At 47.6% G+C, this 22,719-nt stretch overlaps 1 protein-coding gene across 1 annotated transcript in view; it reads right to left on the bottom strand.

The window, feature by feature from the left end:
• LOC137437736 (polycystin-1-like protein 2) overlaps positions 1-19,759 on the bottom strand; it is a 262,258-nt gene extending 242,499 nt beyond the window's left edge. Inside the window, exons 1-2 of the mRNA XM_078766376.1 lie at positions 19,733-19,759; positions 19,525-19,615 (exon numbers count right to left, since the gene is read on the bottom strand). Coding sequence (XP_078622502.1) covers positions 19,525-19,615; positions 19,733-19,759 — 118 coding nt within the window. The remainder of the gene's footprint in view (positions 1-19,524; positions 19,616-19,732) is intronic.
• Between the last annotated feature and the right edge of the window lie 2,960 nt (positions 19,760-22,719).

Raw genomic sequence — 22,719 nt, 5'->3', positions numbered from 1 at the left:
GAATCAATAGGGAAATATTTAAAGCAAAAGGAGGGAGAAGGAGAAGAGATAGTCAGGGGTTAAATGCTGTGGGTTGAATGTTGAATGCAGCGTTGAACAGGTGGGTCTTTAGTGATGTTTTGAATGTGGTGAGTGAGGAGGAGTCTCTGATGGTGTGAGGTAGTGAGTTCCAGAGGGTGGGAGCAGCGATGGAGAAGGCCCTGTCCCCCCAGGATCTGAATTTGGTCCGGATGGAGGGGGTCAGGAGGTTGGTACCAGCAGAGCGGAGGTTGCGGGTGGGAGTGTGTCTGGAGAGGAGGTCAGCCAGGTAGGATGGGGCCAGGTTATGGAGGGCTTTGTATGTCAAGAGGAGGATTTTGTACTGGATTCTCTGGGGGATGGGGAGCCAGTGAAGCTTGTAAAGGACGGGGGTGATGTGGTCACGGGTCCGGGAATGAGTGAGTAGACGGGCAGCGGAGTTCTGAATGTATTGGAGTTTATTGGTGATTTTTGAGGGTGAACCATAGAGGAGGCTATTGCAGTAGTCCAGACGGGAGGTGATGAAGGCGTGGATGAGGGTTTCTGCAGCCGTGGAGGAGAGGGATGAGCGGAGACGGGCAATGTTTTTCAGGTGAAAGAAGGCTGACTTTGTGATCTGTTTAGTGTATTTGTCGAAGGAAAGGGTTTGGTCAAAGATGACGCCAAGATTCCGGATGTGAGGGGAGGTGGATACTGGGATACCGTCGATGTTGAGGGCAAAGTTATGGGTGGATTTTGTGAGCGTTTTTGGGCCAATGATGATTATTTCAGATTTATCACAGTTAAGCTTGAGGAAGTTGATTTGAAGCCAGGATTTTATTTCAGTGATGCAGTTTGTCAGGATAGAGTGGGTGTCGGTGGAGACGGACTTGGTGGAGATGAAAAGCTGGATGTCATCGGCGAAGCAGTGGAATTGGAGACCATGACGGCGGATTAAGTGACCGAGCGGGGACAGGTAAAGGATGAAGAGGAGGGGGCCAAGAACTGAACCTTGGGGGACACCTTGGGGGAGGGGAGCAGTGGGGGATTTGCAGTTATTGATGGAGATGAACTGGCATCTGTCAGAGAGGTATGATTTAATCCAAGAGAGGGCAGTGCCGGTGACGTTAAAGGTGGATTCAAGTCGGGTGAGGAGGATAGTGTGATCGATGGTGTCAAAGGCAGCGCTGAGGTCGAGGAGGACGAGAATGTTGAGGTTGCCAGCGTCAGAGGAGAGGAGAAGGTCGTTGGTGATTTTGAGGAGAGCAGTTTCAGTACTGTGGTTGGAGCGGAATCCGGATTGGAATGTTTCATACAAGTTATTGGCAGAGAGATGATGTTTGAGTTGAGTGGCTACAGCGCGTTCCAAAACTTTTGACAGAAAGGGTAGGTTGGAGATGGGTCTGAAGTTGTTTAGGGTGTCAGGGTTTAGACCAGGTTTTTTTAGAATGGGGGTAACAGCAGCAATTTTGAGGGAAGGTGGGACGATGCCTGTAGACAGGGAGGAGTTTATTGTTGCAATGATAAGTGGAGAGAGAGCAGGGAGGGAGGCTTTGACAAAGCTGGAGGGGATGGGGTCAAGAGTGCAGGTGGCAGTTTTCATTCCTATGAGGAGTTCAGAGAGGTCAGTAGGAGAGATTGGGGAGAACCGAGACAGGGGATGGCAGGACAAGGGGGGGCAGGTGGTTGGAGGGGGAGCGGGTGCGGCGGTGGTCAAGCTGTTGTAGATGTTGTCAATTTTGCGTTGGAAGAAAGAGAGGAAGGAGATGCAGTTGTCTACTGTGAATGACTGGGTGGTGGTGTTCAGGGGGCGGAGGAGTTTGTTTATTGTCGAGAAGAGTGCTTTTGGGTTTCCGGAGCCAGAGTGGATAATTTGAGAGTAGTAGGCAGAGCGGGCGCGGGAGAGGGCATCTTTGTAGTGTTGTATGTGGTCCTTGTAGGCTTGGGAGTGAACTGTGAGACCCGTTTTATTGCGGAGTCTTTCAAGTTGGCGAGCACGAGTTTTCATCAGGTGGAGTTCAGGGGTAAACCAGGGAGCAGAATGGGTGAAAGAAACTGTTTTGGTTTTTACAGGCGCAAGCTGGTCAAGGCAGGAGGAGAGAGTGTGGTTGTAGTAGTCAGTGAGGTCGGAAGGGGTGTGGAGGTCAATGAAGGGAGAAGTGGACATTTTTTCAGAGAGGGTGGATGAGAATGAGGTAGGTGAAAGAGCGTTTAGCTTACGGAAGTTGATTGTGCGATAATGCCTTGGTGTTGGGGCGGGGATGTTGATGGTCAGAGTGATGGCTAAGTGGTCAGAGAGGGTGAGGTCGGAGCCATAGAGATGGTGCAAATTTAATCCAGTGGAGCAGACAAGGTCCAAAATGTGACCACGGATATGGGTAGGAAAGTCGACATGTTGAGTGAGGTTAAAGCAGGTGAGTAAATCAGTGAAGTCAGTGGTTATTGTGGAGTCAGTGGAGTCCATGTGGATATTGAAATCACCAAGGAGGAGGATTGAGGGGGAGAGGGAACATAGCTGGGTCAGAAAGTAGGAGAAGTCAGACAGGAATGATGGGTGTGGTTTGGGAGGGCGGTAGACGACAGCCATGACTGACTGCGTGTGACCAGAGAGTTTTAAAGCCAGGTGTTCAAATGATGGAGCAGATGAGATGGAGATGAGGTTGGTCTTGATGTCTTGACGGTGGATAACGGCAATTCCACCACCTCGGCCCTCCGAGCGTGGTTTATTGACGTAGGAATATCCATTGGGTGTGGTGAGGTTGAGTGTGTAGTAGTCCAGAGGTTGTTGCCAGGTTTCGGTGAGACAGAGAAAGTCCAGTTTGTTATCCAGGATGTATTCGTTCAGGATGAGGCATTTATTGTTGAGGGACCGGGTGTTGAACAGGGTGAGCTTGATGTAGTTTTGAACAGCAGGGATGAATTCAGGTGATTTAGCCAGGGTTCGTAGGCAAGAGGTGCGATTGTGTGGGTTGCTGTGACCAGGTGCGCTGGGACGAAGAGTGAGAGTGCGCTGAGCCGACCAGAGGACGGGGATGGAGTGACCTGATTGCAAATAAACAAACTTGCGACCGGAGCCACGGTGAATGTACCTGGGTCGTCGGAGGAGTCCATTTGATTTGATGGCAGAGATGCATGATGGGGTGGAGCGGGTATTGAGCAGAAGAAGCCTTGCGGCGGAGTACTTCAGAGCCATGCCAGGCAGGAGCGAAGGGACGAGTACGAGGCCAAGGTCGAGGAGGCAAAGCGGCAAACGCAGCGGCAAACGCAGCGGCAAACGCAGCGGCAAACGACTGCAGCCGCTAATCAAGACCACAGCGGCAAACAAGGCCACAAGGCCACCGGCAAACAAGGCCACGGCCACAAACAACGGGAGCGGGCCTTTCGATTCCGTATTCCGTACCATCAAAAGCAGATTCCGTTATCCAGCCGGAGAACACGCGGCACGTGCGGGTGTGAAAAGGCAGGACAGGTGTGAGATGTCAGGTCAGAAAAGTAGAAGCAGACCCTGTACATCCATCCAGTCGGAGAAGCGGCGAATATGCAACGCCAGCGTCCTCTCGCAACCGAACCCGGAAGTGGAAGATTTTACCAACGCGGAATGAAGGAAAGGACACAACGGCTGGGTTAAAATGACACGACACCAGGGGTACAGTTCTCAAGACCTCCGGGGGAGGTTATATTAGTTCGGAACGTTTAGATTACAGGGATGAGAGAGACAGCATAGGAAGGTAGGCACTTAGACACACTTATCTTATTCCCGACAGACCGCAGATAAACGGGACAAAACTGACTCACACGGGGATTGATGGCGAGGTGGGGCAGGTAGTCGATGGCTCAAGGTGCACCTTGGCTCAGGGGCAAAATCGACCCGGTCCGGTCCAAAGATGCGGGGAGGTATCGTCGCGCTGGAGGTGGCGTCCTTTTCTCTCCGTAGTTCAGGCGCATCTGACGTCACGTCCGGTAAGTGGCTGCGTATATCCGGCGGGGAGTGACACGCCCTCGGCTCGTTAGCTCCGCCCCAGATGGAATCGGCCCGCCGCTTCTTATTGGCTGCGGGGGGTTACCGAGCTCCGCCCTTGACGAGGAGCTGACAGCCAGCCCCTTCGTGGTAACCCCGTGGAGCACATGGGCAATGGCGGCTAACCAAGCCGGAGTGAGGACGCACACTCCCCGCGCCGCGCCGCGCCGCCCCCCTCTGTTGTTGTAGTTGTTGTTGTAGTTGTAGTTTCTTCATGGGGAAGAGATGCGGGGAGGTATGGGGAGGTCCTAAACTCACTACTGGTGCCATACAATCACATTCTGGTGCAACGAAGAGTCAGAATTAATGGAAACGAGTCCTTAACTGACATAGACTAAGAATAACTAGCAAGATGTCCGAAAGTTGTCTACGTGAGATGCGGTGGACCTGGGCACGACATTTAATGGGGGAAAAAGGGGAAGGTCGGTTCTACTGAGTGTTGTTTACAGACAATGGGACTAGGGAATGGGGGATTGGGGATAGTTGGGGAGTATTGGGGAAATAGGGGAATATTTACAAGCGGATATGGAGGCCAAATTCCATATCCGCAACATTGCACCCTTCTCTACCCTCGGGGCGTCCCGACCCGATAAATTCTTACCTATTTTAGTGTGGCACTCAGATGTAGTTCCCTCTACTATTAACTCTACCCTGAGTGCGACAGTTTTACAGATATTCACAAATGAGTAAATATGTCCCCCTGCGATGTTGCACCCTTCTCCTCACAGAAACACACCCACAGGATAACCGAATCGCGGAAAGAATTCGCAAACTAAACATACAGCCGGTAGGGAGCATTATTTACACAAGACTACGCTGATATTTACACTACGATCCAGGACCTGTTTTTGGAGGAACACATGCAGATGTTATGCATAGAGAGAGCACGCATGCCAGCATCGATACACCAACCCACGAGTGCTCTGTGGCCTTACGGCCTTTAATAATGTGCAGAGCACCCCATCCAAGCACCAAAAGCACCACCCCAAGCACCAATCGGTGCAGTCACCATTGTTCATTAAAATAAAAACAACAACCCCGAACCCTGCAGGTGTCTCTTGCTCTTCGTGTGGTGCACTTGGCCTTCTTGCTTCTTTCAAAAATAAAGAAAGACGCCAACCGCGTCCATTTCTATATTGTGGCCGTCAGGGGGCCAACTATTAGTGGTTCACCTGTTTGGCATAGGTGCCACGTTGACCCAGAGGTCCATCAATGGGTGGTGCTTGGCCGCAAAAGAACTGCGGTCCATGGTGGGCGGCCACAAACATTGCGGTCCATATGGTGTATCGATCCCAGCAGCAAGCAGCGAAAGTGCAGGCCCACAACTGCGGAGCCAGCACCTCTCTCTCCTCTCTCTCTGCCCCAAAGCCAGATCCTCGGAGGTGGGAGACAAAAGAAAAGACAAGTGAGTAAGGTGGTAAGGGCGCAAAAATGCACGCAATGTAAGGTAATGCACACTGGGGGCACATGGGAACCAGGTGAGACAGGTACGTTCCTACCGTACGCCCCCCCCACCCCCCACCAGGTAACCTACATGACCCATCCCTTACCCCTTACTGCATCCACAAAACACAACACTACCCATAAACATCTATTTTACAAATCAACAAACGTCCCTACTGTCTTCCCCGTTCCTCCCATAAACCAAATTCGTCTTCTCTCCCTCCTAACCAATCAAATTTGCCATTTCCAACTCTCATCACAATTTGCCATCCCCAACTCAACATCAAAATTTGCCATCACCAATTCATCATCAGTCCCTCCTAAGGAGGGAGAGATGGAATCACCCCAATGTCTCATCCACATCGTGATGCGTCTCACAAATCCACACAGCAATTCTCATTTCCTGCACCACAGAACAAAGAAAACACAGGTGTGGAGTCATCATCACCACAGGTAAGTGGCTGCGTATGGTGCGACAGGTTCATCAATCCTAACTATTTCCTAAATGACTTTAACAACTTTACATTACCCGGGGTCTTTCTCCTGCCAAACCATTGGCCCTCTTACACTATGGGTTCTAAAAACCAATTCCCATTGACCAAACTGTGGTGCTTTTCAATTTGGGGTCTCACTCCCCCGATTCATCTCCCGGTGCCCTCGCACAATTTCTGGGCTGCGACGTGCAGCTCTCCTAGCAGGTCTACCCACCTGCACACCTCCACCACTGTAGTTGCCTCCGAGCTTACCTGCTCCCTACCCTAACCTATCTACCTGGGGAAGGCCCTCTGGCGCTCTCCCCACTCGGTGCCCTCTCTGGCACTGGGCTACCCGGGTCCGTCCTCCGGATCCTCGGGCCCCATCCACAACTCTACCGGCTCCCAGAGCCCACCTGCGGCCTCACCTGGCCGACATCCTCACAGTGGTGGAGTGCCCAAACCAACTACACACACTAACAGGCTACACGCCCAGCCATTTCCACAACACTAATGCACCCATCCGCAATACCATTCTGCAACCGCACCACAAATGCCAATATCCAACCACAATTTACCTATACCCTCTACCTAACACTTACACTACCCGCCCCGGGTACTCGTGAAAGGGGTCCACTCTTCCCCCATCCACACCTTCGCACCATGCACACCACTCCGTACCACTTACTCCAACTCTCTCCACACCACTCATTCTCTGCTCCATGTATTCCACACACCTGTACTTGCACACCTGTGCTCACACCTGGTGCCACCTGCACCCTTCTCTCCCCAAGCGCATTCGCGCTGATCCACAACACTCACTACTCATACACTGCTCCACACTGCTCCACACACCTGTCCAGTTCTCACACAGCATCATCTCATCTAACTCCTCCCCTCTGAAACTTGCGCTTCCCAGTCGTCCCTTTAAACTATTGCGCTCCCTCGTCATTATCATCCATACTAATCTACGTGCGTCCCCACTACAGGTATCAGTCACTAACTAAACTTAACGTTACCTAATGTCATCTTCGCTAGATCCCTACACATGATATATCCTAACCCACCCGGGCTAGTTTTCACTGCCATCAACCCCATAAACTATTGCGCATTTGCCCCCCCTATGGGAAGAGTGGCAGGGATGCCACCCTTACCCACCGGGCCCATCGCTCACTACCAATTTTGCACATCAAATTTCAACAAATTAAAAATTTTGCCAATCAGTACCCATCATCTGCCAATCACTACTGCCAATCCTTTGCCAATCATCAAATTTTGTTTTTCTCTAATTTTGGGGCCAAAACACTATCCTCGTCACACAGTCTACTCACTAATGCCTCTCGGTGCGCCAATTCCTGTCCAAAGCCCGGCTTCGTAAAGCCGAGCAATGAATGCGGGTTGTTTGGTGCCAGCGGCTGGATACGTCCCGCATTCGGTGCAGGGAAGGAGGTTTACCCGGGCCGAGATCCCACGCACCCTCTCGGCACGGAGCCATCCCATGGCCCGATCTCGACCTGCCGGCACGTCTTAACAAAACGTGGTCGCCATGACGACCCTTCCTATCCAGCTGCCCGCTCCGCCTAGTGGAGCACGGACGCGGCCGTTCAAAGCGAGGCACGGCACGCACCGAGGGCCCGATTCGGCTATAAGTCGTTCTAACCGCTGCTCCGTTTAACGTCGATGCTTCACCTGGATGTTTACATGCATACGCTACCCCTTGCTTGCTCATACCTTTCCTTACACACCCAGGTACCCTCATTCCGCTGACCGACTTGGTCACACACCTGACCACCGAACACCTTGGCACACATTCGTCGCTCGCACACCTCACCAACACACCTCTTCGCGCCCCCTCCTCGGTCACCTCCTCTGTGACAATCACAGGTGTGCTCTCATTCGCACACCCAACCACGTGCCTCACTACCAATTCCAGCGTGCATTCCCACTCACGCTCTACCATTCCAGGTGTGCATCCTTCCATTCCAGGTGTACATCCTCGCTCACCTGTCACAACCAACTCACGCTCCTTGTCACTCTCACTACTCTCACCACCACTCTTGACAACGCACTCACCCTTACTCCCGACAGCGCACTCTTTCCTCATGCACCTGTCCGTCACACACCTTTCTCGCGCACACTCTTGCGCACACTCTCCCGTCACACCCTCTGTAACACTCACCACAGGTGTGCATTCTCCCTTTACACCCTCCGTAACACTCCTCACTACGCGCTTCCATGTGCTCCCTCGCACACGCGCTACGACCGACTCACTCTCGACAGCACCCTCACTCCTTGGCACGCACTTTTTTTTCTCACACACCCCAGAGTCGGACTTTCTCGCACACCTCCTTTTTCGCACACCAGACCTGTCGCACACTTCACCAACGGCCTCTCACGAACACCCGGGTCTATCTCGACCCCCAAGCTTATCAAATCACCTGGCGCATCATACGCACGACCATATTGGTCACCACTTACACCGGGTCCTCTTCCTCTTCGCTTCTCCTCCATCACCTGCGAATCCCTCATCCGGTTAATGAGCACATCATCACGATCCAAACACAGACTTTGGACCAATTCTTTTATCTCCTCGTTTATTTCTTTCTTATCCCCTCTCCGTCGCTTCTTAATTTCGCTCACCCCTTCTTCCACTTCTTCTAATTTCTGCTTCACCTCTTTTATTTCCCGGTACGTCTCCTCTAGCTCGTCCTCTAAGGCTACCTTGACCGTTTCCATGTGCGTCCTCACCTGCCGGTCCTTCGTCTCCATTACCTCTATCACCTCGTCCAACCTCGTTGTCAGTCCCTCACGTACCATCTGACATTCCCTCTTCGTCGCTACCAAGTCATTTTTTAGGTCATTTTGTGTCGCTTTTAACCCTCCTATTACCGCTGTGTTCTTCTTTACCTGGTCCATTAGTTCTTTTTGTCCCTCTGTCAGTTGTTCTACTTCCTGCGTCAGGTCCTCTATGCCCCCTTGCAATTTTAGTCCCCTTTCTCACCTCCTTCTCCATGTGCTCCTTACAGTGCCTCACCTCCTCGCGCACTCCTCCGACCTCCTCACTCACCCCTCTTCTGATCTCTTCTCCCATCACTTGCATCTCCTGCCCAGATGCCACCCTCATCTGCTCCATTTCCTCCCTGTGAGCATCCAGTTTGGTTTCTACCCCCATTCTGACCCCCTCTATCTGCTGCCCCATTTGTTTAACTTCCCTTTCCGCTTGGTCCCTCATGTCCCTCAATTTGCCTTCCATACTGTTTTCTAACCCCTCTAACCCCTTTTGCATCCCTTCCATTTGATTCTCTTGAGCGGCCATTCTGTTTTCTACCCCCATTAACCCATTTCTCACCTCTTTTATTCCGTTGTCTAACCCCTCAAAATTATTGTCTAACTTCCCAAATTTCTTGTCTAACTCCTCAAAATTATTGTCTAACTTCCCAAATTTCTTGTCTAACTCCTTAAAATTATTGTCTAACCCCTCACCGGTACCCCTTACTTCATCCCTCATTACCCCCATTTGGTTTCCCATTACCCCCAATTGCTCACTCTGAGCATCCATCCGGTTCCCCATTACCCCCATTTGGCCCTCCAATCGCTCACCCAATCGCGTACTATCAGCCCTCATTTGCTCACTATTCTGGGCCATAAGGGCCTTCATTTGTATGAAAAACAGGTTCAAATCCACCGGTGGCGCTACCACGGTCGCGGGCGTGGGCGCCGTGGCCATGTGCGAGGCGCCATTTTGTGCGTCTGCTACCCCGTGCGCGACGACGCTATTTTGCGAATCTGCTACCCTCACTGCTTCGCTCTCCTCTTGTCCCTCATTTTGGTCCTGGATCGACCCTGCCTCACTCTCTTCTACCGGACCCCAGCCGTCTTGGTCTGCCATAGCGCGACTTCAAAATTCGGGTTTTTATATTTTGTAAAACACAATCAAATTTATCCGCTGACCCCGCAAGGGGCGACGCACGGGGTCCGGCAGGCGGGCAACGACTCACATACGAGGTGGTCCCACAAGGTCCCACTCGCGCCGTATGACGGTGGGTAAGGGTGGCATCCCTGCCACCCTTCCCATGTGGGGGGCAAATGCGCTATAGTTTATGAGGTGTATGGCAGTGAAAACTAGCCCGGGTGGGTTAGGATATTGTGTGTAGGGATCTAGCGAAGATGACATTAGGTAACGTTAAGGTTTAGTTAGTGACTGATACCTGTAGTGGGGACGCAGGTAGATTAGAGTGGATGATAATGACGAGGGAGCGCAATAGTTTAAAGGGACGACTGGGAAGCGCAAGTTTCAGAGGGGAGTAGTTAGATGAGATGATGCTGTGTGAAAACTGGGCAGGTGTGTGGAGCAGTGTGGAGCAGTGTATGAGTAGTGAGTGTTGTGGATCAGCGCAAATGCGCTTGGGGGAGAGAAGGGTGCAGGCGGCACCAAGTATGAGAGCACAGGTGTGCAAGTACAGGTGTGTGGAATACATGGAGTATTGGAATGAGTGGTGTGGAGAGAGTTGGAGTAAGTGGTACGGAGTGGTGTGCATGGTGCGAAGGTGTGGATGGGGGAAGAGTGGACCCCTTTTCACGAGTACCCGGGGCGGGTAGTGTAAGTGTTAGGTAGAGGGTATAGGTAAATTGTGATTGGATATTGGCATTTGTGGTGCGGTTGCAGAATGGTATTGTGGATGGGTGCATTAGTGTTGTGGAAATGGCTGGGCGTGTAGCCTGTTAGTGTGTGTAGTTGGTTTGGGCACTCCACCACTGTGAGGATGTCGGCCAGGTGAGGCCGCAGGTGGGCTCTGGGAGCCGTTAGTGTCAGTGGGTGCCTGAGGATCCCGGGTGTGGATCGGGCAGCCCGTGCCAGAGAGGGCACTGAGGGGGTGAGAGTGCGAGAGGGCCTTCCCCAGTTAGTTAGGTTAGGGTGAGGAGCAGGTAAGCTCGGGTGGCAACTACAGTGGTGGAGGTGTGCAGGTGGGTAGACCTGCTGGGAGAGCTACACGTCACAGCCCAGAAATTGTGCGAGGGCACCGGGAGATGAATCGGGGGAGTGAGACCCCAAATTGAGAAGCACCACAGTTTGGTCAATGGGAATTGGTTTTTAGAACCCATAGTGTAAGTTGGACAATGGATTGGCAGGGAAAGACCCCGGGTAATGTAAAGTTGTTAAAGTCATTTAGGAAATAGTTAGGATTGATGAACCTGTCGCACCATACGCAGCCACTTACCTGAGGTGATGATGATGACTCCACACCTGTGTTTTCTTTGTTCTGTGTTGCAGGAAATGAGAATTCCTGTTGGATTTATGAGACGCATCACGACGTGGATGAGACATTGGGGTGATTCCATCTCTCCCTCCTTAGGAGGGACTGATGATGAATTGGTGATGGCAAATTTTGATGAGAGTTGGAAATGGCAAATTTGATTGGTTAGGAGGGAGAGAAGACGAATTTGGTTTATGGGAGGAACGGGGAAGACAGTAGGGACGTTTGTTGATGTGTAAAGTAGATGTTTATGGGTAGTGTGGTGTTTTGTGGATACAGTAAGGGGTAAGGGAGGGGCAATGTAGGTTACCTGGTGGGGGGGGGGGGGGGGCGTACGGTCGGAACGTACCTGTCTCACCTGGTTCCCATGTGCCCCCAGTGTGCATTACCTTATATTGCATGCACTTTTGCGCCCTTACCACCTTGCTCACTTGTTTTCTTTTGTCTCCCACCTCCGAGGATCTGGCTTTGGGGCAGAGAGAGAGGAGAGAGAGGTGCTGGCTCTGCAGTTGTGGGCCTGTACTTTCGCTGCTTGCTGCCTGGATCGATACACCATATGGACCGCAATTTTTGTGGCCGCCCACCATGGACCGCAGTTCTTTTGCGGGCAAGCACCACCCGTGGATGGACCTCTGGGTCAATGTGGCACCTATGCCATACAGGTGAACCACTTATAGTTGGCCCCCCCTGACGGCCACAATTTAGAAATGGACGCGGTTGGCGCCTTTCTTTATTTCTAAGGAAGCCAGAAGGCCAAGTGCACTCCATGAAGACAAGACCAGCGGCAGAACATCGGCCGGCTGCGACACCACCGGTGACTATGAACACTTTATTGGTGCACCGGATGGTGCTGACTGTGTGTATGGGGTGGTGCTTTTGGTGCTTGGACGGGGTGCTCTGCACATTATTAAAGGCCGTAGGGCCACAGGGCACTCGTGGGTTGGTGTATCGATGCTGGCATGCGTGCTCTCTCTCTATGCATAACATCTGCATGTGTTCCTCAAAGAGCATGTCCTGGATCGTAGTGTAAATATCAGTGTAGTGTTGTAAAAATGATGCTCCCTACCGGCTGTATGTTTAGTTTGAGGATTCTTTCCGCGATTCGGTTATCCTGTGGGTGTGTTTCTGTTAGGAGAAGGGTGCAACGTCGCAGGGGGACATATTTACTCATTTGTGAACATCTGTAAAACTGTCGCACTCAGGGTTGAGTTAATAGTAGAGGGAACTACATCTGAGTGCCACACTAACGTAGGTAAAAATTTATCGGGTCGGGACGCCCCGAGGTAGAGAAGAGTGCATTGTTGCGGATATGGGATTTACATCCATCCATATCCGCTTGTAAATATTCCCCTATTTCCTCATCCTTCCCAACTATCCCCAATCCCCCATTCCCTAGTCCCATTTTCTGTAAACAACACTCTGTAGACCCGACCTCCCCCTATTTCCCCCATTAAATGTCGCATCCAGGTCCACCGCATCTCACGTAGACAACTATAGGACATCTTGCTAGTTATTCTTAGTCTATGTCAGTTAAGGACTCGTTTCCATTAATTCTGACTCTTCGTTGCACCAGAATGTGATTGTATGGCACCGTTAGGAAGTTTAGGACCTCCCAATACCTCCCCGCAGCTCTTCCTCATGGAACAACAACAACAACAACAACAACAGCGGCGGCGGCGGCGCGGGGAGTGCGCGTCCTCACTCCGGCTTGGTTAGCCGCCATCGAACATGTGCTCGACGGGGTTACAATGTAGGGGCTCGCTGTCAGCTCCTCGTCAAGGGCGGAGCCCGGTAACCCCCCGCACCCAATAGAAGCGGTGGACCAATCCCATCTGGGGCGGAGCCAAGCAGCCGAGGGCGTGTCACTCCCCGTTGAGCATGCGCAGGAAGGGGGAGGTGACGTCAGATGCACCCTGAGCTTGAGGAGAGAAAGACGCCACCTCCGAGCGCTGCAATACCTCCCCGCATCTCTGGACTGGACCGAGCTGTATCCTGTCCCTGAGCCAAGGTGCACCTTGTGCTATCGATTGCCTGTCCTTCCCCAGCCATCAATCCCTGTGTAAGTCAGTCTTGTCCCGTTTGTCTGTGGTCTGTCGGGGATAAGATAAGATTGTGTCTAAGTGCCTATCTCTTCTGTGCTTTACCTCATACCTTGTAATCTACCCTTCTTTTCCACCACTAATTATATCCTCCTCCGGAGGTCTTGAGAACTGTACCCCTTGTGTCGTTTCATTTATCCCAGCCGTTGTGTCCTTTCCTTCATTGATTTAGCATAGCGCGACTTGGTCAACGTTCGAGTGGAATCGGGGTCTAGTCGGGGAATAACTGTTAGGTCGCGGTAATACACCACCGCTCGGTCGAAGTAACATCTAACCGCGATCCGTAACAATACATTATATATCAATTTTAAAGATTTCTGTGATATAAACCATGTGAACTTACAATATACATTATATATCAATTTTAAAGATTTCTGTGATATAAACAATGTGAACTTAGAATATACATTACTAGCGGGGTCACCCGTGGGAATCCCACGGGCATGGATGTGTGTGACATTTCGACATATTGAGTTATATGCTGCACATTCATTTTTACAAAATGGTTACTGGCAAGTCATCAGATCCAGAAATGGTGTGAATTTAGTTATTTCACATAATATGTGACCCCTCACTCCTCTCCACCTGACACTCTCCTGTCTCCACCTGACACTCTCCTGTCTCCACCTGACACTCTCCTCTCTCCACCTAGCACTCCTCTCCTCTCCAAACCCTCACATCCCTCTCCTTTCCAATCCCTCACCTCTCCAATCCCTCACACTCCTCTCCTCTGCAATCCTTCACACGCCTCTCCAATCGCGCCTCACACCCCTCTCCAATCGCGCCTCACACTCCTCTCCAATCGCGCCTCACACTCCTCTCCAATCGTGCCTCACACTCCTCTCCAATCGTGCCTCACACTCCCCTCCAATCACTCCTCTCCAATCGTGCCTCACACTCCTCTCCAATCACGCCTCACACTCCTCTCCAATCGTGCCTCACACTCCTCTCCAATCGCGCCTCACACTCCTCTCCAATCGCGCCTCACTCGCCTCTCCAATCGGCTTTCCCCGTCTCGTTTCTCTCCTTTTTCTCCCGTCTCGTTCTTTTTCTTGCTCCAAATCGGCCCGTCGGAATCGGAAATCGGCCCGTCTCGCCCGTCGGCCCGTCGGAATCGGAAATCGGCCCGTCTTGCTTTTGTGCTTGTGCGTAAATAAATTGTGTTCATGACACCATTTCTGGTGTTGGGCTAGCGGCTAGGGTGCCGGCTTAGGATCCTGGGTTCGAATCTCGGTCGATCGCCGAATTAATGCCAGGGGGGTTGACTCAGCCTGTCATCCTTCCGAGGTCGGCTAATTGAGTACCAGTTCACTGGTAATTCCCTGTTTGTCGTTGAAGGCGGCAAAAAGGGTTGGCGTCAGGAAGGGCATCCGGCCGTAAAACATTGCTTCAAAAAGGGGACAAAAAAACAACAACTACCACGGTCCCCGAAAAGGCCAACCCCCGCTTTGCGGGGAAAAATGGCCTCTAAACGGTGGTTTTTACACCATTTCTGGATCTGATGACTTGCCAGTAACCATTTTGTAAAAATGAATGTGCAGCATCTAACTCAATATGTCGAAATGTCACACACATCCATGCCCGTGGGATTCCCACGGGTGACCCCGCAAGTTTGCATTGACGTTCGTCGATGGACTCGTTCGCCCGTCTCATTCGTTTTCTTGCTGCATCCTGTTCAAGTCTGCGTTCTTCATCGATCGTCTCATTCATTTTGGAAATAGAAGTTTCCACGCAGCGCATGAATTGTCACGATCCTCAAGAGGAATTTGTCTCGTAATCATCAAATGATAAATGGCAAGTAAATTATATTGTGGAAAATTAAAGATTTCAAATAAACCTATTTAAAGTGTATTCGCACATAACTAATTTTAAAAAACGAAGAAATATCTCTCGGTAATTTCCTGAAACATATTTTACTTCCGGCTAATAATGTTGAATTAAATAAAAACGAAGAAATATATGTCGGCATCATTGTTGACGTTTTTGTGACGACTGTCATCAAACGAAAAAGTAATATATCTTAACGGAAAAGCAAAAGCGAATTTTTAATACTAGGGCATGCCCGTACTATATATATATCTAAAATTATATCCCCCCCCTCTATTTACATGAAATGGTTTGGTCCATTCGCAAAGCCAAAGCGAACGGCTTGCGAGTACGGTGACAATCCCCCCCCCCCTCTATTTACATGAAATGGTTTGGTCCAAAGCGAACGGCTTGCGAGTACGGTGACAATCCCCCCCCCTCTATTTACATGAAATGGTTTGGTCCAAAGCGAACGGCTTGCGGAGTTTGGTAAAGAAATCGCCATAGCTCGGTAACTACTTGTCCGATTAATATGAAACCTTGAAAAGGCACATCCTCGGGTCCCCAGCAATATACCTGGCAAGTTTCAAGTATATCGGACCCGTGGTTGTCGAGAAACAGCGGTCACAGACAAACACACAGACACACAGACATTCACACAGAGATTAGTGGAATTATAGATAGATATATCGACACGTTGCCGTCGGTGTCATGTTGGGCGGTGTATGATACACCATGACGCGATTTTTAAAAATATATCTCTGCATTTTCCCGCGTGTGTGGAATGTTCTCAATTATTGCTGACACCGAGTCCAAAACCATCGATAAAAATGAAATCATATGGTGAGTTAGATTGGAGATAAAGGCGTGAGAGAGACTCAATGGCCTTGAAGTTGAAGTTACAGGCGTTTGAGAATTCATTTCGTTCTATAAACGGCAACTTTCATTGGATTTCCTTCCCGTTTTTTTTCAACCGAGTCGAAAACTATGTTAGCGACTGTGAAAAATGAAATGATATATCGAATTTTTAATATGTATCGACACGTTGCCGTCGGTGTCATGTTAGGCGGTGTATGATACACCATGACGCGATTTTAAAAAATATATCTGCATTTTCCCGCGTGTGTGGAATGTTCTCAATTATTGCTGACACCGACTCTAAAACCATCGATAAAAATGAAATCATATGGTGAGTTAGATTGGAGATAAAGGCGTGAGAGAGACTCAATGGCCTTGAAGTTACGGGCATTTGAGAATTCATTTCGTTCTATAAACGGCAACTTTCATCGGATTTTCTTCTCGTTTTTTTTCAACCGAGTCTAAAACTATGTTAGCGACTGTGAAAAATGAAATGATATATCGAATTTAAAATAGATATCGACACATTGCCGTCGGTGTCATGTTGGGCGGTGTATGATACACCATGACGCGATTTTAAAAAATATATCTCTGCATTTTCCCGCGTGTGTGGAATGTTTGTGGAAAATTAAAGATTTCAAATAAACCTATTTAAAGTGTATGCGCACATAACTAATAAAAAAACGAAGAAATATCTCTCGGTAATTTCCTGAAACATATTTTACTTCCGGCTAATATGTTGAATGAAATAAAAACGAAGAAATATATGTCGGCATCATTGTTGACGTTTTTGTGACGACTATCATCAAACGAAATAGTAATATATCATAACGGAAAAGCAAAAGCGAATTTTTAATATATATCGACACATTGCCGGCGGTGTCATGTTGGGCGGTGTATGATACACCATGACGCGATTTTAAAAAATATATCTCTGCATTTTCCCGCGTGTGTGGATTGTTCTCAATTATTGCTGACACCGAGTCTAAAAGTAAAACCATCGATAAAAATGAAATCATATGGTGAGTTAGATTGGAGATAAAGGCGTGAGAGAGACTCAATGGCCTTGAAGTTACAGGCCTTTGAGAATTCATTTCGTTCTATAAACGGCAACTTTCATCGGATTTTCTTCCCGTTTTTTTTCAACCGAGTCTAAAACTATGTTAGCGACTGTGAAAAATGAAATGATTTATCGAATTTGATTTGAAATAAAACTGGGGGAGAGCAAGACACCACGGGCCTACAAAACAGGACTCAAAGCTATGCGAGTTAATAAAATGGTGGATATTTGTTTATAGCCACTCCCAGAATGGGTGGAGCTATGGGTGGAGCTACTCTGCAAACCGAGTAAGCCACACCCCGGACAGACACCCAACAGATAGACAGACAGACAGACAGAATCATCTACGGCTATTATAATATAGACTAGGGCATGCCCGTACTATATATATATCTAAAATTATATCCCCCCCCTCTATTTACATGAAATGGTTTGGTCCATTCGCAAAGCCAAAGCGAACGGCTTGCGAGTACGGTGACAATCCCCCCCCCCCTCTATTTACATGAAATGGTTTGGTCCAAAGCGAACGGCTTGCGAGTACGGTGACAATCCCCCCCCCTCTATTTACATGAAATGGTTTGGTCCAAAGCGAACGGCTTGCGGAGTTTGGTAAAGAAATCGCCATAGCTCGGTAACTACTTGTCCGATTAATATGAAACCTTGAAAAGGCACATCCTCGGGTCCCCAGCAATATACCTGGCAAGTTTCAAGTATATCGGACCCGTGGTTGTCGAGAAACAGCGGTCACAGACAAACACACAGACACACAGACATTCACACAGAGATTAGTGGAATTATAGATAGATATATCGACACGTTGCCGTCGGTGTCATGTTGGGCGGTGTATGATACACCATGACGCGATTTTTAAAAATATATCTCTGCATTTTCCCGCGTGTGTGGAATGTTCTCAATTATTGCTGACACCGAGTCCAAAACCATCGATAAAAATGAAATCATATGGTGAGTTAGATTGGAGATAAAGGCGTGAGAGAGACTCAATGGCCTTGAAGTTGAAGTTACAGGCGTTTGAGAATTCATTTCGTTCTATAAACGGCAACTTTCATTGGATTTCCTTCCCGTTTTTTTTCAACCGAGTCGAAAACTATGTTAGCGACTGTGAAAAATGAAATGATATATCGAATTTTTAATATGTATCGACACGTTGCCGTCGGTGTCATGTTAGGCGGTGTATGATACACCATGACGCGATTTTAAAAAATATATCTGCATTTTCCCGCGTGTGTGGAATGTTCTCAATTATTGCTGACACCGACTCTAAAACCATCGATAAAAATGAAATCATATGGTGAGTTAGATTGGAGATAAAGGCGTGAGAGAGACTCAATGGCCTTGAAGTTACGGGCATTTGAGAATTCATTTCGTTCTATAAACGGCAACTTTCATCGGATTTTCTTCTCGTTTTTTTTCAACCGAGTCTAAAACTATGTTAGCGACTGTGAAAAATGAAATGATATATCGAATTTAAAATAGATATCGACACATTGCCGTCGGTGTCATGTTGGGCGGTGTATGATACACCATGACGCGATTTTAAAAAATATATCTCTGCATTTTCCCGCGTGTGTGGAATGTTTGTGGAAAATTAAAGATTTCAAATAAACCTATTTAAAGTGTATGCGCACATAACTAATAAAAAAACGAAGAAATATCTCTCGGTAATTTCCTGAAACATATTTTACTTCCGGCTAATATGTTGAATGAAATAAAAACGAAGAAATATATGTCGGCATCATTGTTGACGTTTTTGTGACGACTATCATCAAACGAAATAGTAATATATCATAACGGAAAAGCAAAAGCGAATTTTTAATATATATCGACACATTGCCGGCGGTGTCATGTTGGGCGGTGTATGATACACCATGACGCGATTTTAAAAAATATATCTCTGCATTTTCCCGCGTGTGTGGATTGTTCTCAATTATTGCTGACACCGAGTCTAAAAGTAAAACCATCGATAAAAATGAAATCATATGGTGAGTTAGATTGGAGATAAAGGCGTGAGAGAGACTCAATGGCCTTGAAGTTACAGGCCTTTGAGAATTCATTTCGTTCTATAAACGGCAACTTTCATCGGATTTTCTTCCCGTTTTTTTTCAACCGAGTCTAAAACTATGTTAGCGACTGTGAAAAATGAAATGATTTATCGAATTTGATTTGAAATAAAACTGGGGGAGAGCAAGACACCACGGGCCTACAAAACAGGACTCAAAGCTATGCGAGTTAATAAAATGGTGGATATTTGTTTATAGCCACTCCCAGAATGGGTGGAGCTATGGGTGGAGCTACTCTGCAAACCGAGTAAGCCACACCCCGGACAGACACCCAACAGATAGACAGACAGACAGACAGAATCATCTACGGCTATTATAATATAGATATATCAATTTTAAAGATTTCTGTGATATAAACCACGTGAACTTATGATATACATTTTATCTATCAATTTTGAAGATTTCTGTGATATAAACCACGTGAACTTGCGATGTACCTTGTGCAATGGAATTGACATCTCTTTGCTGTAGGTTTGGAATGGTGCTCACAGCAGTTGCAGTGGTAAGCAAGCTTTGTGCCACAATTTCCTGCAGGGCAAGTAATCATGATTGTGTCAAAGAATGTGCAGTATTGGCAAGAAATCATATTTACTGATATTGTGGCAGGTTTACAACACTTTTGTCTGAACTTTACGTATGAGTTACCTGCAAGTTGCTCCTCCTCAAGCCCATCTCGTTCCCTGAACCAAAGCCTATCGCAAAGTCTCATTGCTTCTGAAGCAGTTCCAAGGCAAGGGACATGCTGGGTAGTTTGCCATAGTTTGCCCAGCCAACAGCCATAGGAATCAAACCCACACTGTCACGCATTATAGCTTTACTTTTCAAATGGTCACTTCAGCTTTGTAAAATTCCCTGAGTTTTGAAAAATTCCACAAGTATCTCTGTGCCAAATCATTCCCCAGTGATTTGCTTAAATTATAATTGATCAGTCGCGCTCACATCCATCATTATGCAGCCTTTCAAATATCTAGTTTTGCACTAACTGAAATCTGTCCCTCCTGCTTCACTTGACTCTTATCAGTTTGCCTATCACTTTAATGGTTGTTTTATTTTTTGTGGTTATTTTTATATATATATGGCCTCGGCTCGTGGAAGAACTTGGACACATAACAGATAAGGACACACCATAACAAAGGGAACAGCAGGAGAAAGGGGAAACGCCAATAGCAGGGCATAGGGAGAAGGTAGACAGAGATGGACAAACAAGGGATGCAGGTCACGATGAGAGTTTGGGGAGAATGCAAGGGGTGGACAAGATGGATACACAAGGAAATTTTGATAATTGTCAGGGTTGGTTAATGGGTGGAGAAAATTTCATGGTTTTTAATGTGTTTTTGACCAGAAACTTTTCCACCTTTTCAGGTGTTAAAGACAGAATTGAGGAGCAGTTGGGTATCCCCGATGGTATATTCATTGTTCACTCATGATTGATTGTCACATCATCTGATAGCTTATTGGTGGTGAAGTTTGCAGATGGCATGACCGACATTGCTGGCCTGATTCAAACAGTGATGAAAGTGATTACTGCAATCAAGTTAAAAAGCTTGTCGAATGGTATTCTCTAAGCAATCTCTGTGTCATAAATACAAAGAAAATTATTATTCACTTCAGGAAAAACAAAACTCCCATTCAACCGTTGGTTATTCACACTGCTGAAGTTTACATTGTCACTTCTTTTAAAATGTTAGGGATACATATGTCCAATGACATTAAATGGGGGAGAAACACCCATCGCTGTGTGAAGAAGGCTTCATGAATGTTTGTTCTTTCTTCAAAGGTTGAAAAGTTTTGGTGTCGGCCATCCTTGTTGATCAAGTTCTATCTGACAGTGATAGAGAATGTCCTGACACCGTCTTTCACTGTTTTGGTATGGCAGCTCGATGTGGGACGACCAATCCCATCTTAACAGGATAGCAATGACTGCTTGTACAATTATGGGGTGTGATGTCCCTTCCATCGAGAGCCTATACCCCTGGGCCGGTATTCATAAAGCTACTTAAGTCAAAGTGGGCCCACTAAGTACCATCTTAACTTAAGCGGACCGAACAAGTGGAATTCAATATGTTACTTGTCTCATGGAACTCACTGAAATCGGCCCCTAAATTTAAGACACTTCCGAGGCAGTCTTAACTTTAGGGTGGGTGGTTACTAGATTGAATATTCTGTCATTAGGTTCAGTTCGCTGAAGGGATATGGCAACTCTGATGTTAGCAGTGCAGTTTGATATAGACCGAAGGTTGGCAATGCGTCACGAACGTGTTTTTCGTGACAGAGTTCACCCATTGGAAATTTAAAAATCTACTGTTTCCACATAGGCATTAAGTTCTAATTTGAATCGGTAAAGGCTACATATGTAAAAATACTGAAATTACCTGTGTTTGATAATTCCTTCTTGTATTGCCGATATTCCTCCTTCGTTATACTGCACAGGTTTTGCCACTTTTTTGCACCTCTGCCAATGTCCTTGCCACTGCATTACGACTATTCAGGGCTGTCAATATTCTCTCCCAAGCCAAGTGTTTTTTTTTGGGACGAAACGGTTGGCCCAAATTTATGGAGAATCACCGACATTTCTCTCTCGTACATGTCCACTAGTCGGAGTTTCTCAATTTGGGAGAAATTCGGTTTTCTCTTCCTCTTGTCCATGTTGAGTGTGAGAAGACGGCTCTTCATACACGGCATTTATAGCAATTCAACAATGATTTGGCCTTGGATCTCAGTAATAGCTGTCGTTGGTCGGTCACCAAACCACAGAAAATGAACATAAACGGCAATGAAATGTGACATCGAGCCTTGGAAATCACTTGAGACAATCTTCATAACTTTATGCGGGGCACTCAGCTAAGCAGGGTACTTAAGAGTGTTTATGAATTTCAAGATAACAACCCCACTCAGCAAAGTGGGGGTACTTCGCAGTTAAGTAGTCTTAAATTAAGAAGTTATATGAATACGGCCCAGTCGAGTAGTGAAAATAGTGAAAGCTATCGTCCGAGATGAGTTACCCGCAGTACGCCATATTTTTTAACTTCTCCATTCGGGTAACCGTTACTGTTCTATCAAGACCGACTCGAATCACTTGGAGGAGGACAACTTTTACCGCACTGCAATCCACACCCTCAATGCATCAATCAGTCTAAACTTTTTGTTTGAGGATTTAAAGAATGGATGTGGATATTTTAAACCATGCCACTCATTTCATCGCCAAAATGTTGTTTTACACCTCTCTGCATTCATCACATTGAATGTAATGGAAAACCAAATAGTGCTTTGGAGTCATCAGAAGGAACCAGAAGAAGTAAAGAGTAAAGATGAGAATCTATTTCTGATTCACTGTTATTTCTTAAGCACACTAAAATTCAGATTTTATTACCATTCAATGCAATTTATAACCATGTACTGTCAAAGTACTCCGAATTGTATACGCATCACATATAATTTAAAAGAACACCTGATCACAGGTGTGCCTCACTGACCGGATCTTCCTCAGCATCATCCCGTTTCTGCCCCTCAACCTTAATATGGTCAGTTAAGGTGGGCCAGCAGTGGCACATATTCCTCCACATGCAGCAACTACACTTGGATTCATATGTACCCCATCCCCAGGCAGGGAGAACGGAAACTACAACAACAAA

This window comes from Myxine glutinosa, chromosome 12, assembly GCF_964187855.1.
Source record: "Myxine glutinosa chromosome 12, kmMyxGlut1.1, whole genome shotgun sequence".
NCBI lineage: Eukaryota > Metazoa > Chordata > Myxini > Myxiniformes > Myxinidae > Myxine > Myxine glutinosa.
This window is presented reverse-complemented; position numbering and strand designations above follow the sequence as displayed.